This window comes from Geospiza fortis, unplaced genomic scaffold (genome assembly GCF_000277835.1).
Source record: "Geospiza fortis unplaced genomic scaffold, GeoFor_1.0 scaffold190, whole genome shotgun sequence".
In the NCBI taxonomy this organism is placed as follows: Eukaryota; Metazoa; Chordata; class Aves; order Passeriformes; family Thraupidae; genus Geospiza; species Geospiza fortis.
In genome coordinates, this window is record NW_005054328.1 from 6,103,883 (window position 1) to 6,121,096 (window position 17,214).

Here is a 17,214-nt window from a genome sequence, read left to right on the forward strand (position 1 = left end):
GCCTCCTCCCGCCGCTGCCCTTCCCGCCTCCCTGGTGGTGCCCAGCCTCCCGCTTACCTTGTTCCGCTGCCCGGCCCTTCCCAAAGCTTTGCTGTCTCCTCATCCCTGCCCGGCCTCGCTTGTCCTCAGCGCGGTCCCACAGGATCACGGCGTTTCCTGGGTTGGAAGGGAGCCACAGGGACCATGGAGTGCAGCGCTTATCCCTGCGCAGGGCAGTCCTAGAGTCGCACCGTGAGTGCTGAGTGACCCCGCAGTGTCACCTGCCTTCCTTCCACAACAGAACCCATTCCTACCTGGAGTAAATCTCACCCAGAACAGAGCCTGGGGTGTTGTGGCTGGAGGTTTTGTACTTCCAGGTGGAGTCTGGTGGCTTTGCTTGCTGCCATACTCATTCCTTCCCTGCCCCAAAACTAATTCAACGAAGAAGTAGAATTAAAAGTGCTGTCCGCCGCACGTAGTGATAAATACTTGTTATTGCCTTAATATTTCCGAGTTGAAAGCTTTTATGTGGGCTGTGTTCAGAGCGGGCAGTAGGGAGAGTGCTTTCATCAGAGCGTCAGTGAGTAGCGAGACTTGAAATGTTGGGTTGAAACACTTCTTTCATCTCTTGTTTGGTCATACAGTGAGCAAGAGCGGTGGTTCGCAGCGTGTTTATCAGCGCAGGAAGACTCCCGCCCCTCCCGTGTTGTTCACTGAGTTGTGATATGCAGCTGCATCTTTGGTGTGGAAGGCACTGTGCAGGTGATTGCTTCCAGAAGTGAAGTGCTTCCAAACAAACGTAAGAGTTAATCTGAAACAGCTGGATTTCACTTTTGACAATGGCTGTTGCCTGATAGTTTGGCAGTGAGTCATGTCCCTTCACCTTGCCTCCCACATCTTATATGTAATACTTCTTTGCAGTTTAATATTCTAGTTTTATTCTATTTTACTCTCAGCCGCATTTAGTGGTGTGGAGGAACCAATGCTTGCAAAGCATTCAGCAGCATTTGTGTTTGGTTTGATTAAGCATCCACTCTTCTTTTTTGTATATGATTTATACTTCCTGTGGCCAATTCCATTTGTGCATGCAGCAGCATAAATAAATCCATAGGACACCTTTTTGCAGTTCCAGAGTATTTAGCACTTGTAGAATAGCCACTACTTTTGTCCAGCTGTTTTTAAGTGGTCCCTAATACCTGTGGTAAAACTGGATGTGTCTGAAGGCATCTCCAGTTCGTGAGACTGTTTTTCAGAGAGGGTCAATATAAATATTGGTGTTTTACTCCAGTTTTTTATTTGTGGAAGAAAGGAAATAACATGTCTGAAGTCACTCAACAGACTGGTGACTGTGATCAAAATTGAACATACCTCTGGTGTTTGATTTTCACTGCATCATTCTTACTCTAGTGGCTGGACTAGGCTAGGTTGAGTTCAGCAATCCCTGTGTAAGCATCTCCATCGAGAAATACGGGATTGAATCAGTCTGTTTATTTCCAGCACTTAGGTGTTTCCTTCCCCCTTGCTGCAGCACAGGAACCTCACATGAGAGTTGGGCAGTGCAATAACTCTTCAAAAGAGATCAAATTCTGTAGAGAGGATGGGGGAAGAAATTTCAGATTTTCTAGAAGAAAATGAAAAAAATCTTCAAGAACTCAAAGCTCAATACTTGAGTGATGAAAGAGGTCTAACTGCGAGATTACTTCTCTCTACAGGAATTTGTTGGAACAGAGGGTTTTATATGAACCTTTTCCCAACCATTTGTCATTCTGCTTCTAACCACCTACTTTTTTTGAGTTGGGATGCAGTTCAGTGTGGCTTGGGCATGTCATTTCCTTCCCTTTTGTAAGTGACTTAATAATGCTCATTGCATTATTCTGGACTGAGTTTTCCATTAATCTCTGCCTCTTACCTTTCATTTTGTATTTAGCTGAAACTGTACTGAGAAAACCATACTGATGTGTCCCTAGGGAATAATTTCCTTTTAATTCTAAACCTATTGGAGGTTTTTGAGACATTTAAAGAATTTGCTGCTGGCCCAGTTGATGGTTGAATTGCAAAACATAGTGGAAAGATTAAAAAATTCCTAACAAGTGTGCTGGGTTACTGCTTCCACTAGTGTTCCAGCTTGAAACACAAATACAAAGGGGCAATGTGTAACTTGATATTCTTAAGAGGCTGGCAATTCAGTGCAAATTATTGGTTTAATGGAGCACTGAAATAAAAGAACAATGAAGTGGCCTCTGGAGCCAGTCATATTGATGCTTGTATTGAAATCTGTTTGGGGTTTTTTTGCTGTTCTCTAGGGCTGCTTTGTTTTTAAACCAAGTACCAAGAAGAGAAGATTCTCTGATAAAACAGGTTAGTACATTTTCATTTATGTTTCTGTTTTTGAGAAGGGTTAATCCTGAAAGCTTCATCATATCTGATTGAGTTCATATCATGAGTTCTGTGATAGTTGTGTGAGGTTTTTCTTACTGCTTGATTGCTGAAAACTCATTTCGTCAGAGGAATGCAAGCAAATTATTGGCTAGAGTAAATGCTGGGTTTTTCTCATCTCCAGCAATCAAGATTGTATAGCCATCTTTGTCTTTGCACTTTTTTTTTACAAGATAACATGCTACCATAAGTATTTTGCTAACAGGCAAACAACTTACCTGAAGGTCTGAATGAGCCATTTCTAAGCTGTGGGAGTCAGAAATTATATCCCATCTTTAAATCTCACATTTTGTATTTTATATACAAAATACATTAGGTATTTTGCCTGAGTTTCTTTTGGAAAAGAAGGAAGAAAAGCCATTTGTGGCTTCTGCCCACTAGTATTTACTGTGGATAGCAAATATTTGCTATACATTTTCTCTAAATGTGTATGCATGTCTGTTTTCATTTGAGGACTGACTTTTCTTGGAACCAGAAATAATGTATCTTAAATAATTGCTATTTGAGACTCAGTTGGGAAACTTACTGTTTTTATTCCCAAGTTAAACTACTTTTATCATCCTTAGAGCTATCAGAAGGGTTGACAATTTATATGAAAAAGATGGAAAGTAATGAGGTCAGATCTTTGTCAATTGCAGCAACCAAGGCCTGTGCACTTAGACCACATTGAAATGTTACCCCTTACTGGATATTATGTTTTTGTTTTTGTGAGATTAGACATGCTTGGATAAACTACTAAGCATATTGTTCTAGTTAGCAAATGCTTTGAGATGGAAAAATAAATTTGACCAGAGTAGCCCTAAAAGAGAGATGCAGAGCACACAGTTTCACAGCAGTTGGTTAGAGTGGTGGTCTAAAACATGTACTTGGATGTGCATCTGTCCAGTGTGGAAGCCCAGTCCTGTCCAGTGAGAAGTTTTAGTTGTGGAACTCCTCTGCATCAATAGTTGATAATACTGTCACACCCCACAAAAGGCCTTTTGAGGACATCTGTGCTTATAGTTTGAGTTTTGGTAGTGAAAAAAGGATATTATGCCTTGGTATGTTACCAGATAATGTGGTGGCTGGATTTTCTTCAACTAAAAGTCTAAGATCTGTGTAATCAGAGTTGGTTATTGTGAAAAACGCCAATCACTTGTTTTTAAAATTTTTAAAAGTTTAATAGTAATAAATAAAATGGTTAAAAAAATAGTAACACAATTACAGTAATAACAATTTGGACAAATTGAATTAGGACAATATGAGACAATAAAAACAAAGAGTTACGGACGTCCAGGTACCTTTTTCTGGGCATCATGAGACCGAAAAAGGACACCCGTTAACAAAGGATTATCCCTTAAAAGCAATAGCCTGTTGCATATTCATACACTTCATATATGATGCACATATTCCATTCAAACAAAGGATTCTGTCTGGTCTTCATCAACTTCTTCCCTCTAATCCTAACAGTGCCTGAGAGGCGGAAAGAAGTTTGTTTCTTCTGATAAGAAGGCAATAAATTCTTTTTCTCTGAAAGATTTAGGTGTCCTGTGGCTGCTATCTCACTCCAAGTTCTTTCTGTTAAACAAAGCATCTTGCATAGCATAGTTTCTATTTTAACAATTTTTATAACCTAAAACTATATTTAACACAGTGCTTAAGAGAATTAATACAGCATTACTTTCTAACACAACACATATAATATTCATTTTAATATTTGCAAAAAGCCAATCATAAAATACATGCATTTTTCACAGTTATGTATTCTAAGTGATTTTTCTTAGGGGTGCAAATGAGGTGATAGAGGAGACAATGAAAATGGAGGTGGAGGGATGTCTCTCATTTCTCATTTACAGACCTGTTTTGGTGGGTTTAGTGCTGTAGGAGATTATGCTCATCAGCTTGCTCTTTTATAGAGATCAAGCCACTGCTGGTGCTCCATTGAATGGCAGCCAAGCAGACCCACAAAGCTTTCTGAAACAAGAGCAAGATGATGATGATGTTTGTTTTACTTTAGTAATAAAGGCTGTTTGCTCTGATTTAGGCTTTAGCTTATCTAGAACGTGAGAAAGAAGCCTCTTCTTTACCTTTTGCCTGCATACTTGGGTAATAGATTCTGCTTGTTCCCTTGCTTATTCTACCAAATACCAGCAATTAATTAATTGCTTAAGAGAAAAGTCATCTCGCTGAAATATATATGTACAATTGGGCCCTTTTTTTATTCTCAGGAAAAAAAGTTTTGTTTTCATGAGCTTATCTTTGCTTTCTGTGTTTTCCAGCTCATGATTTCAGATGCGCAAGCAATGATTCCGAGGACACTGAGCTACGGTTTGTCACCTGTCAGTCTTTATGGAACCAGATCAAATCTGAAACAGAGGTGAGTCTTGTGCCTCACACTAAAGTGGTGCTTTCATTTGTAACAGTGCTGCTTGCTTCTTTGTTTCTGGGGATCTTTTTGACGTGCTTAAAAGTGTATGGCAGTTAGTTAAAGCAATGGGAGGGCCAGAAATATTGACTGTCCAGAATATAAAGTAGTGATAATAGATGCATCAAGTACACATTACTTGTAACCACAGAACTGTACACTTTTGCAGCTTCAAGCTGCTGCTTCTAAGCTTCTCTTCCTACTAATTGTCTTCTTTATTAAGTCCTGGCATACTGCTGTTTTAGTTCAGTTAATGCTTGCCAGCCCTCTGAGGATCTTGGGCTGGTCCTGACCTCAGTGTTCCAGAATTCATACACAGCAGCCCAGGATTCACAATGGATTTATGTGAACATAGCTGCATGGATGTCAAATATGGAGTGACATTGCTGCAAATACGGCCTATTGAATTAGTATGGATGTGTGAATGGAGTCAGAATTAATTTCATACTGAACTGGGGCCTCCTGTCTGTTGTGTGTTACATGGCATGCTGTTGTTGTGTCCCTATAGCCAGCTGGCTTGCATTATAGTATGAATAATTGCTTCCATACAGCAGATTTCCTTCCCTCCTCTATTCAGTGTCATGGATTCTGGGCAGGTTTTCCATATTCCTCTGCTTGCCCTTGGGCTCTATAGATGTTAGGAGAATTTTTTTCCTAAAGATTGTTTTGGGATGTGCAGTAGAAGCCAGATGGATGTAGCATGACATCTGGACCCTTGGGCTAAGCTCATAAATTCCTCTAATTTTGTTCCTACCCTTGTTTTCTTTGAGGCTGTTAGGAGTTTTCCAGATACTTTCTTCTGGTCTTACTCCTCCTGATGGAAGACAATTCCTCCTATACCGACATATTGGTATGAGCATTTTTTTAGAGTTGGAATTGCTCAAGGGCAGATTACCTGAAGTTATTTCTGCTGCTACACAGAGACTTTTTTTCATACTGCCTCTGGTGTATCAGTGATATCTTTCCTACTGAGTTTTGAATCATCACCCTTTTATTCTACTGTTGACAAACATGGAGCTGGTGGTTGTTCTTACATCTAAAATAGTGTGGTAATTTAGGTTTAGAAAGTCTCTAGTGTGAACTCCTCAAAGCAGCATCATCTGTGAGGTCAGAGCAGGTAGGTGAGGGTTTTAGCTAGTCAGGATTTCATTTCTTAGGTGTTTTCAAACCCTAGTGTAGCAAATCTGACCCATGGCAGAGTAAACCATGTGGCTTGCTGGCTTGGGCTTTTATTCTAGGGGTTCTGGTAGCATGCTAAAGGAGCCTAGCAGGACTTTCTCCGAAGGTTTTGCCAGGGCACTGCTGCCTGATGATTTTTTGGCAGGCCTTGTGCTTGTGCTGGTGTTTTCCTGGTTCTCTGCCTGAGGTGTTCAGAAGAGGATTTGCCCTCCATGGCACTTTGTTGTAGAGCACTCTTGGTCTTTGTATGTCCATCATAAACTGTGCTGTGGTTGTGACAGCACCATCTGTCATCTGGTGATGACATCCTTTCGTGCTTCTAACAATAAAAAGCTGGCAGAAGTGTGGCAGGAACTACCCCTTGTTTTTGGAAGGTGAATTTTGGACTTTTTTTGGTTTCAGTATTGCAATGTGTCCCAGTTTTGACTCCTGGTGTCAGAAGTGGCCTTGCAAATGTTCTTATGATAAATCTCATCAAGGATTTACAGAAACATTCTTCTGCTGTGAGACGAGAATTTGTTCTAGCAGGATCTGGGCTAGAAACAAAAAAGCAAGTGCAGGGCTAAAATACAGTAATTTTTGCTCTAATATAAAGATAATGGTTTTCAGACTACATAACAAATAGTCATGAGAAAACCTGGCGTCATGGCAGTAACTGAATTTCCAGTTCTTGTGACTTCCAGAGTGGGAATGCCATGGAAGTAAGTGACTTAGTCACTTGAGATGCAGAGCAGCCTGGTGAGCTTTCTGGAACATTATTAAAACAATGCTAGTAACAAAGTTGTTTTGCCAAGAAAAGACTGGTGTATTTTAGAAAGCTAGGTAAATGTGTAATGCTGTGGCAGACTGAATTCCATTGGCACAAGTGCACAATGTAAGAAATACATATATGCTGTAATCATGCAGAGTAAAATTTGAGGTTCTTGTTAGGTCAGCTTAGCAAAAACCGTGGTGATCGCAGGAAGTATATGGTTTGATGGAATCTGAAACAGAAGCTCAGAGGATTGTTAAAGAATCTGTGATAATACAGGAATTGTTACAATGATGTTATAATGCTGGTGATGTAAATTCTTCCCAAAATGTCATGTTACAATTTGTTCTGGGTTGCATAGGATTTATCAGGTGGGAGTTCAGAGCTGCACAATCAATATCAGAAAGGCCAGAAGAATATTCTTCAATAAGTGAAGGATGAAAAGACTAAAATTACTTTGTGTACAGTTTTATCAGTTGTTTAGGAGACCAACAGAAGCCCTTCTGTATTATGGAAATGGAGTTCAGGCTATTGAGCAGGCATCATGTGCAATCTCCTGGAGATGTGACTGTCACTCTGATAGTGACCTCTGTAATGCTGCCAGAGACAGCCTTTGCCGCTTTGCTTAAAATCAAGTTCACAGCTGTGTGTGTTAATTTTTATTGCTAATAAATCTTGATGATGATTTTGTTTGGAGCAAGGGTTTAATCTTGTTTCTGACATGTATGTTCTAGAGTATATATTGATATCCTGAACTTCAGAGTACAGGAGGGTTTTTTGTCTGTTCTAGAATAAGGCATATCTTGGTTTAGGGACAGATTTTCAAAGGCACACAGATAAAAAAAAGAAACACAAAATACTACTGACATATATTTGCTTTTAAAAGTTTTATCTCCCCCCGCTTTCTGTCACCTTGTTGTGTGTTCCTGCTTATGCAGATTGGTGTTGTGTAAATAGTCCTGAATGTCAAAAGACAGTGTAGCAAACATTGGAGTCACATGGTTTAGTATTTTTCCTATAAAACATACTTAATTATTTCCTTTAATACTGTTTTTACTTCTTTCATCCCAATTAGATCCAGAAGAGCAGAATATTTGCTCTCATTTAGATATCTCAGAAAAATGTGTTTTGTAAGGTGAGAAGGAAGAATAGGAATTTCCATTAACATTGTTCCAGAAGCTAATTCTACTGTTTTTTTCTGCCTGCATCACTGAGGCTTTGTTAGTATGCTGGTGTTTTTCTCCTTCTTTAAAGCCTGTGCTGTGACAACACACACACACTTGCTTTTCAAATTATTCTTGAGGCACTTGACCAGAAGTTCCAAGATGGGAAATGGCTGTTTGCCACACAATTAATAAGTTAGTGTGGTTTATAGATCACAGGAGAATTTTAAACCCTGGGGTTTTAAGGGTTAAAGATTATGCAGGAAAGGAGTAGAAAAAGAACAATGCAGTGGTGTTTTCACGTTTTATAGATAATTCTCTCTCTGTATGTTTGCAGCAAATACAGGAAAACTTGAATAAGCAGTTGCTTGATAATCTGGTGAGTTTTTTGAGCCGATCTCATTCTGACTTTCAAGAGAAGACAACAGAATGGACTTGCAGGATGAAGTTCAGAGAAATCCCTACTGCAGCTCTTGTCTTGGGTAATTTTTTAAAGATATTTTTTGTAATGTACATCTGATTAAATCTCACAGACACATCAAAGAAACTTACTGAGTCCCAGCAATTACTGTGAGCAATATCAGCCTCAAACATGTCAACAGAAGAGCTTGGGCAGGGAGAAGGAAGTCAGATAAAACCTCCTTCCCCTTTTGTTTATGTTGTTTAATTGTCCAGTAGGTCAACAACTCCCCTACAGGTCTCTCTTAAGCAGCTGTGAGTGATTTGAGATTTTTTTGTTTGAGACACTGGAGATAACTTTGATTAGGTCCCTGTTTCTGCCACCAGCATGCTTGGTGGTTTCTACTACTTAACCATGGGAATTATATAGCTTCTGATAAGTGTTCTTGCAGTGCAACTTTACATGAAGGAAAGTAGTGTCTTTGTCTTGGGAAAAGAGCACAGGGGGAAAAATAGCTGGAGTTGAAGTTATTGAAGTTCTGAAGTCTTTTTTTTTTTCTTCCATTCTCCTTTTTTTCAGAGGTTTGGACCTATAAATCCTAAACCTGATTCAAGGCATGTTCATTACATTTTCAGTGGATTATTTTAGGGAAATTAAAATCAGGCTAGTGCTTCAAACTTACCATGTAGGCACTAACAAAGATTGGATGGTACTCTACTTTTGTAGGTAATAGAAAATGAAAACCTACTGCTTCAGATATTTCTGTGGACAAATTTCTGAATTGCCTCCTTGAGGGGCTTGTTCTTTTTTTTTTTCTGTTTATTAAGGATATTAACAAAGGCAATAAATACTAAGTAGTTCATAGTAAATTCAGACTGAGTTTCACAGCAAATTACAGTAATTTTGCTGTTTACATGAGCTGTGAGAGGATCCACGTATGGATGCAGTATTCTTCTAGAGAAGGTGAATTTAACTTCTTGTCTGCAGGCCTTACATGGCTGTGGATGGCTTCTGAGGGATGTTAGAAAACCAGTCCTTATTGCAGGTTTGCACCTTTGGAAAACTTTCTTTTAAAAACCCCACCAAGCTATATGATGAAGGGTATTCACAGTGACTCCTTGTTTCTCTTAATCAGGGACTGTCAACATGTATGTCTAATCTTGCGCTAGTTTTTCATCTTTCCTCATAGCTGATGTGATACTTTTCATTCTTTCCTTAAATATTTGAGGTATCTTCTGTTTTTTGTCTACTGTTCAGTTTATTGTCCAATCATTGTGCTCACGAGTCATGAGAAAAAATTACTTAAAATTTTTGTCCTTTTGTCTTTTTTCTAGGTGTGAATGTTACAGATCATGACTTGACTTTCAGAGGTCTCTCAGATGTCCTTCAGGATAACATTACTCCTTATGTAGCCTTGCTGGAAGCCAAAGATTGCCCTGGTAAATACTGCAATAGTGTAGCTGCTTCTTTTGAATAAGGTATCAAATCAAGTAGGAATTCTAGCTTTTGCCCCTAAATGCAAGAGTAATGGACAGAGGGATCCTGAAGACTTTCCAAAGATTTGTTCAAACCTATGTAAGCAGAGCAGTAATGCCTCCTGTATGTTGAGGGGTATCCAGTGCACTTTAAAACACTGAAGATTGGAGTGCTCCTTAGCTGTAGCATAACAGCTAAGAACATGCTGCTTAATGTATTGCATGTTGATGTTGTAGGTTGGTTTTCTTTTTGTTTAATTGGACAGTGGATGTCTGCATTCCACTTTTTAAATGATTACAGTCATCATTTAGTGAGAGAATGGGCAGAATAAAATTGTCCCATCCTTCTTGCATCTTTTTTATTTTTTAAGTAAAAGGATTAAAATCACATATGGCAGCATCCTCAGTTCTGTGGAGTGGCTGCCTCTCTTATTTCCAGGTCGCTCTTAAAGCATGTGGCTGGAGCTCAGGTAAGATGGAAGACCAACATCTTAACCTCAGCTGTTGCCATCTAGGCAAATTACATGAACAGTATGCATAGCATTAATGCTTTCAGGAGCATGAGATGTGCATTCTGGAGAGAGAAGGAGAATAATTAGAAATGTGGAAAATAATGAGTAATAACCTTGGGGTGGTTTCTTATAGTATGAGACAGAGAAGTGTTGCCAGATAACCAAATGTCTTTACTACATTTCTAAAAATGTTTTGTGAAGGTATAAAAAATCTGATGCAGAAGCTGATGGGACAGCTGATGAAGTGTGATATAGATGTGGACTCACTGGAAGATGAGGACTGTGTGCAGGTTTCACAGAATAAAATACGTTGTTCAATGCCTTCTCTTATCAGCTGGTATGACAGTGTAACAAAGGTATGTTGTTAACCTTTTTTATCCCCCGTTCATCAAAATGCCTGACCTTTAAAAAAAAATTAATAACTCAGCTTTGTGTTTAAAACAGAAATTTAATAATTCAGCTTTCTGTGAGAAAACGCCAAAGGTTAATTTTTAAAAAATAACATGATATTGAGGTGATTTGAATGTAATATGTGACACATAGAACGTGATATTGAGGTTTGAATGTAATATGTGACACATAGAACCAATGTGGAGTTAGTTACTGATGATGTATGAATGGCAGAATTCTGAAACAAAAGCAAGAAGTACTCTTTTATCATATGTTTAATTGGGAGCTGGAAGCTTAAAATGCAGTATCAGCTTCACGCCAGATGCTTTTTCCCAAGAGTGCTGACTTATTTTGTTTATTAAAACAAAACTTTACAGAAGAACAGCCATCCAGGGCAAAGGTACTGTATTAGTGCTAATGGGCCATGATGTCATCTGCAGCCCACACTACATTGGCAAGCAGTAAGGAAATAACTTTCAAAATGTTTTTGTGTCTTTGTGTTTGCTAAAGCTATTGAAGTTTTAAGTTTTGTTTCTATCATGAATACAAGTTACAGCTGATTTTCTGATGACTTCATCAGAGCAGTATGATAAATCAATGTGTACTGAGTGCATGCTCTTTTTATTACTGGGTAAAGATATAGAAAATAAGCAATGTCTGTGTACACAATTCAAATCTCCCTCATTCCCAACAGAGCTCCACCAGTTCTGTCTCTCAGAGCTATTCCTGTCATTGTTGGACTGTGTGTTTAAAATCTCTTTACTCTTTGTACTTTATGCTGTGCCAAACAGAAGGAAGAAAAATGGCAGTTTTGGGTGCTAATAATAAATACAGCTCACAAAAAGTCAGTCAGGTCAATTTGGAGTACTATGATATCATAGATATGATTCAGTCTTTTTTATTTTGCTGGCTTCTGTGTATTAATGTTTAATTAATGGCTTTAAAGAAAACAGATTCTGAAACTCCAAGCAAAAAAAGAAATTCCTCCTCTAGACACTGGCAGTCTCCTCCAGTTGTAGTCATATTCAAAGACATGGAAAGTTTCACCACAAAAGTTCTTCAAGACTTCATAGTCATCAGCAGGTAATGTGACTTGAACTTCAGTTCTTCCACTCCTTTACCTGTTTTCTATTTGCAGCTGTTTTGAAATTTAACAGTTAGGCCTGTGAAGCATTGGAATCAAATATTGTGCTGCTTCTTTGCAGCAGTGATTGAGCAAAAAACTACTTGCTAGGTTTCAGGGGTAAATTACAGTAAAGCTAAACTTCAGACTGTGAGCCAGAGTGCCTAAGGGCCAGGTTGAGGTAAGGGGTGGCTGATTTAATTCTTCACATAGTAGCATTTACTGGTACTAGTTGTTAAAGAATTTGTGAATGTGAAACTAAATTTTCAAGCTATCTAGCTCTTTTAAAATCGTTTGCAGAGTGTATTTTTGTGTGCCTGCTGAGGTAATGCTGCTCCTAAAGGTCACTAGCTTACTAATAGGGGTGTATATGAAACTTCCCCAGGTGGCCAGGATCTGTAATCAGCAGGTGACTACTTCAGGTGCTCCTGTACTTCTGTTCTTCTTTAATGTAATCTGTCTTCCTTAATGTAATCTCAGGCAGGCTAATCAAAAACTCATGCTGCTCTCCAAAAAGAGCACCATGCACTTAAGTCCCCAGGCTGGAGCTGATAGAATTGGGGCTGCAATTCCTCAGCAATTCACTTGTTGTGCCACCAGCAAGAAATTGTATAGCTTGTGTTATTATCTTCATCTCAGTCTTAAACATGTTTAATAATAAAGGTGAAATGGACAAATGTGAGAGATTCCTCTGATTTGTTGATCACAAGTTCTGATTCCTTTTTAAGATTCTCTAAGGTTATCAACAGTAGACAGTAATGTATGAAGTTTATTGGTTTTATGTTTGTCTTCAGCAGTTTCTTTTGAGGAGTTAGAGAAACAAAGTAATTGTGGGATAACAATTAAAATCCAAAGTCAAAAAGTTGCTGTGGCAAAAACAAAGGAAAGGAATAAATTGACAATTTTAACCTAGAAGGTATATAAGATAGCATATTTTGTATCTCCTTGAAACCACTAAAACTGGAAACAGTGAAAATACAGTGAAAACATTGTATTTTGTATAAATTATATGCTGTCCTCAAGGAATACACATTCAGTCCTGATTTTCAGTTCTAAAGCAAATACTAAAAAATTATCTGAAGATGAAGTTTAATCTGGAGAAGTTGGAAATTTTTTGAAGTGTGATTGGAACAGTCACTCATTTGCAGACATTGGAGATATTTCATATTTCTTTTGAATTTATTAAATTGTGTAAATCTTGTAAATTTTCTTGGCTGTTACCTATTTAATGTATCTTCTTATTTTTTCTTTGTATCTTTAAAAAAATCCTATTTTAAGACAGCTCTCTGAATATAACTTTTTGGGAAGGTAGGATCAGCACAAAGTTTACTGAAATGATGCTTTTTGTGCCACTTTCTGAAATCCGAATCTGAAAATGGAGTTTCATTTTCTTATCTACTTTAGGGCTTTAAATAGCGTCCTCTCTTTTTAATATTATTCCACACAAATTCTTCTTTTGGTTATCAGCAGCAAATCTTTTAATTTACCCCTTTCTGCTTTGAAACTCAGTGCTGTAGTAGGAACATAATGCATTTGTTACACAAGCTTCTATAATGTAACTATTACTTTTTTTTTCCCCTCTTCCCCCATTATCCAGTCAGCATATCCATGAATTACCTCTAGTGCTGATTTTTGGAATTGCTACATCACCAATGATTATCCACAGACTACTTCCTCACCCCGTGTCCTCTCTGCTGTGCATAGAGCTTTTCCAGTCCCTTTCCTGTAAGGAGCACCTGTCTACTATAATTGACAAGGTAACTCCATTTCTAAATAGAAATGAGGAGTGTGTGTGTATTGAAGCACAGTTTACTTGTGTAGCCTTTAGATGCAGGTTTGTCTGAAGGTTTTGGAAAGGACTCTGTTCCTGAGAGCTGTGGATTTTAGATATTTCTACTTGCAGGTGCAGAGTCGTGTAATACTGAGAGCTCCCTTCTCATACTGGGACACACATGCACACACCTGCTTTCATCTTCCATTTGCATAGCCTTGTGCAATTACATTTTGACATTCACACTTCTTCATTAAAATTGAGCTGTGATTTCAGTTTTACTTTGTTCCAGAAAAAGATAGCTTTGAAACTTAGCTAAAATTCTGAAAAATAAAGTTCAGCCTGTGTTTTGCCACCTGTCAAACATTAGCTGAGTTATCCATATGTTCAAGCCATGTAAATGTTGTGCCTGTGGATTCTTGGTAGACCACAGGATTTCCAAAATTTGTTACATATGCTGAAAGTAGTGGTGTCATTGTTTATTACAGCAGTCTCTGTTCTATTTGTAATTTTGCTTAACGCTATTTTTGTAAAATTAACTTAAAATGTTGCATTAGTGAAAGATATTTAGGAAAATGTGGTAAAATAATAAACTTCAAAAATCAATCTTTGCAAGGATATTTTAGTAGAAATACTGTTATTAGAAGCTGGCAGTGTATTTAGTATCTCATTTAGTTGAATGTTAACACATACTAATAGTTGTATCAAGTTGCACATATAAGCTTTACTGATTTGAATTCAGGAGAGAGTTTCTGCTGTGCCTACTTTTTCTTTTTGTCTCCCTTTTAGCTGCTTCTGACATCCCAGTTTCCATTTAAACTGGGAGAAAAAGTTCTGCAGGTTCTCATCAACATATTCCTGTACCATGATTTTTCTGTACAGAATTTTATCAAGGGATTTCAGGTAGGCAATGGTAACAAGAATTCAAATAATGGTTGTGAAAACAAAGAGTAATTACTAAGCACTGAAAGATTTCTTAGGTCCTAATACTGCTGAATTGCATGAAAAAATATCCTTTTGAAACAGTTTGGATCTGTGAACAGGTGGATATTTTAAAATCTTTACTGATAAGGGTTTAAGAGCAAACTTGTAGGACCTGTATGAAGAAGCAAATAAAAGCTTACTGTGCCACAAAACCAATGATATTTTAAGGTTAGGTTTAAAAGGGTGACCTGGCTTAGTGGGCAGAAGGAGCTGTATTTTGCTGTAGATTAATTTGTAGCTTTCTCACACTCCTGACAGAACTCCCCAGTTCTGATCATCTGTACTAGCTCCTTGGTCTCTGGTTTGTCTTGGCGTGAGTAGGCTACAGCAGAGTTTCTTCCCCACTTGAACTCCTCTGGCACAATTTCTGGACGCACATTTCCTGCCTTTTCAGGGAAATATCAGCTGCAGGGTCATTTACTTGGTGCCTCAGAGGGGGATAATACCTGTGCTCCAAGCAGTTGCGTAGCAATGTGGGAGTTACAGTTACCCTCTCTCAGGAGACAAAGTGGAAGAGCTGAGGGGGTTTCCAAAAAGAGTGTCTAGAAAGCACAATAGTTATGTTATCTAGATGTATTTCTGTGTCTAGGTCTGCTTGTAGTTTTTGTGGATTGCAGACAAGAGTTCTCTGAAAAATTTGTAGGCCCTGTCATCTGTTTTAATGCAGCATTGTGAAATGGTTTCTTTCTTACCTAGTTCCATGTGTGACCCTGCTAGTAAAATATGCCCTTTTAATGTCATATACATTTAGAATTTCTCTGATTTTTTGATATATAAGATTCAATGATTACATGTGGCCGGGAGAAATATCCTGGCCATAGTACCTCTTCCTGAAGACAGACCTTTGTGGGCTTTCATAGGTTTCAGCTCCTCTTACTTGAAAGAGTCATCAAAGTTGAGTACTTCTGCATTGGCCTGACATGCAAATACAAGTTTTAGACCTGACAGTGTATGGCTGTGTCTTTATGTGTAAAAGAATTCAAGGATGAAGCAATTTCAGATCAGATTTTCGAAGTGATAAATACAAGACATCACAATCATTCATTGTAGCTAGGTGTGATGTTACATAAGAGGGGGGAAAAGCTGCTGAGGTACTGAAAATGAATAGCACATGTAGCAAAGAAGGTAATTATGTGACTGTGAACCACTGTATAATCAATGTCCTGTAGTGACTTGTGGAATATTTATGAATTGTAAATAATTTTTTTAAAGGAGTACCATTACTACCATTGTAGTATCTGCAATGTAGCAGTAAGAAAGCATTAAAAGGTAGATATAGCAGGGAGATTGAATTTTATTAACATCCCTAGTTCTTGGTTTGTTTTTCAGCTCTGTATTGTGGAGCACTTCTATTCCCAGCCTCTCAGTGTACTGTGTTGCCACCTGGTAGACATTAAGAAGAGAGTTTATTCTTTATCACATGATCAGTGTGAAAACATTCGAAGACTGCCCTCTTTTAGAAGGTAAGGGTGGAAATAGATTTCTTGGACAATCATGTATTGATTAGCTTTAAAAAAGATTAAAAGAATCTGTAAATGTGGTTCTGTGAACACTAGCTCATTTGTGCACTTTCTATAGCAAAGGTAAATTGATCAAACAGAGGACATTTCTAAATAATTTCAGGAAGCCTTAACGTTCTAGTTCAGAGAGTACAGCTTCTGTGATGTGTAATCACTTGAATTTAATTTTTTTTTTCTTCTCGATCTTAATACAGAAACAAATTATTCTGACAGATAACCATAAATCACTTTTGAACTTGTTAAGCTGTTTTGAAGCATAATCGCTAGGGTTTTGGAGTGGCCTTTGAACTTGTTGGATTTTTGAGTCCTTTTGAATATTTCCAAAGAAAGATGCATATTTCTTATAGCAGCATAAGCATTTTAAATGTTTTTAACCCGAGGATCTTCCTTTACATTATAATTTTATGTTGGTTTTATTTTTTTCCTGCCATAAGGTATGTGGAAAAGCAAGACTCAGGGAAACAGATTGAACTGTTGACAAACGACAGCTTCTTAAAGGTAAAATTTTAAGAATGTCTTTGGAGAACAGAAATAACTTGCCCAATATATCACTTTATGGAACATAATAAAATACAAGACCAAGACATATCGTTTTGTATAATATCTTTCATGCAGAACATACTGTGCTTTGTGACCAGTAATGAGGAATTAGGATTGGCAGATCAAAATTCCAAATCTCTAGGGTTGCCAGGTCAGCCTTTATATGAAGCTGCCCAACTTTCTTACATCAACTTTTAGCTATGTCTAGAAATATAATTGCTTAAAAAGAAGGATACAAGGTTTATTTATGACCAGGTCTTTTCATGCTTGCCCAGACTGACTTTCTTGGAAGGTCAGTTAAGTGTTTGAAGAATGTGTAAGTTATCTTGGAGGTTATTTCATAACCTTTTAATCCTTCATAGCCTCTGCATAGTTCTGATTGAACTCAGTAGGGCAGAGTCTGTGTCCCAAGGCACACATTCACCCTACACCTCATACAGGATTAAAACTAATTTGTTACATGTTTATCTGAAGCTTTGCCAATGGGTTGGAGTCAGACTACTACTATTGTGAGCCCTTTAGGAATTCACCAACAAAAATCTGTGGGTATTTTCACCATTTGAGCCACTCCCAGGAGAAGCATTGCT

The 17,214-nt window shown here is 38.0% G+C and overlaps 1 protein-coding gene across 3 annotated transcripts in view; it reads left to right on the forward strand.

The window, feature by feature from the left end:
• Positions 1-651: 651 nt before the first annotated feature.
• The window catches only part of ORC3 (origin recognition complex subunit 3), a 35,080-nt gene continuing 18,517 nt past the window's right edge, over positions 652-17,214 (forward strand). For all 3 annotated transcript variants that reach the window (XM_031057133.1, XM_031057134.1, XM_005421188.2), the window contains exons 1-11: positions 652-778; positions 2,283-2,337; positions 4,674-4,771; positions 8,250-8,394; positions 9,647-9,751; positions 10,501-10,655; positions 11,636-11,772; positions 13,410-13,569; positions 14,373-14,486; positions 15,897-16,030; positions 16,522-16,585. In XM_031057133.1, the coding sequence (XP_030912993.1) occupies positions 8,355-8,394; positions 9,647-9,751; positions 10,501-10,655; positions 11,636-11,772; positions 13,410-13,569; positions 14,373-14,486; positions 15,897-16,030; positions 16,522-16,585 (909 nt within the window). In that variant the 5' untranslated portion in view covers positions 652-778; positions 2,283-2,337; positions 4,674-4,771; positions 8,250-8,354. The remainder of the gene's footprint in view (positions 779-2,282; positions 2,338-4,673; positions 4,772-8,249; positions 8,395-9,646; positions 9,752-10,500; positions 10,656-11,635; positions 11,773-13,409; positions 13,570-14,372; positions 14,487-15,896; positions 16,031-16,521; positions 16,586-17,214) is intronic.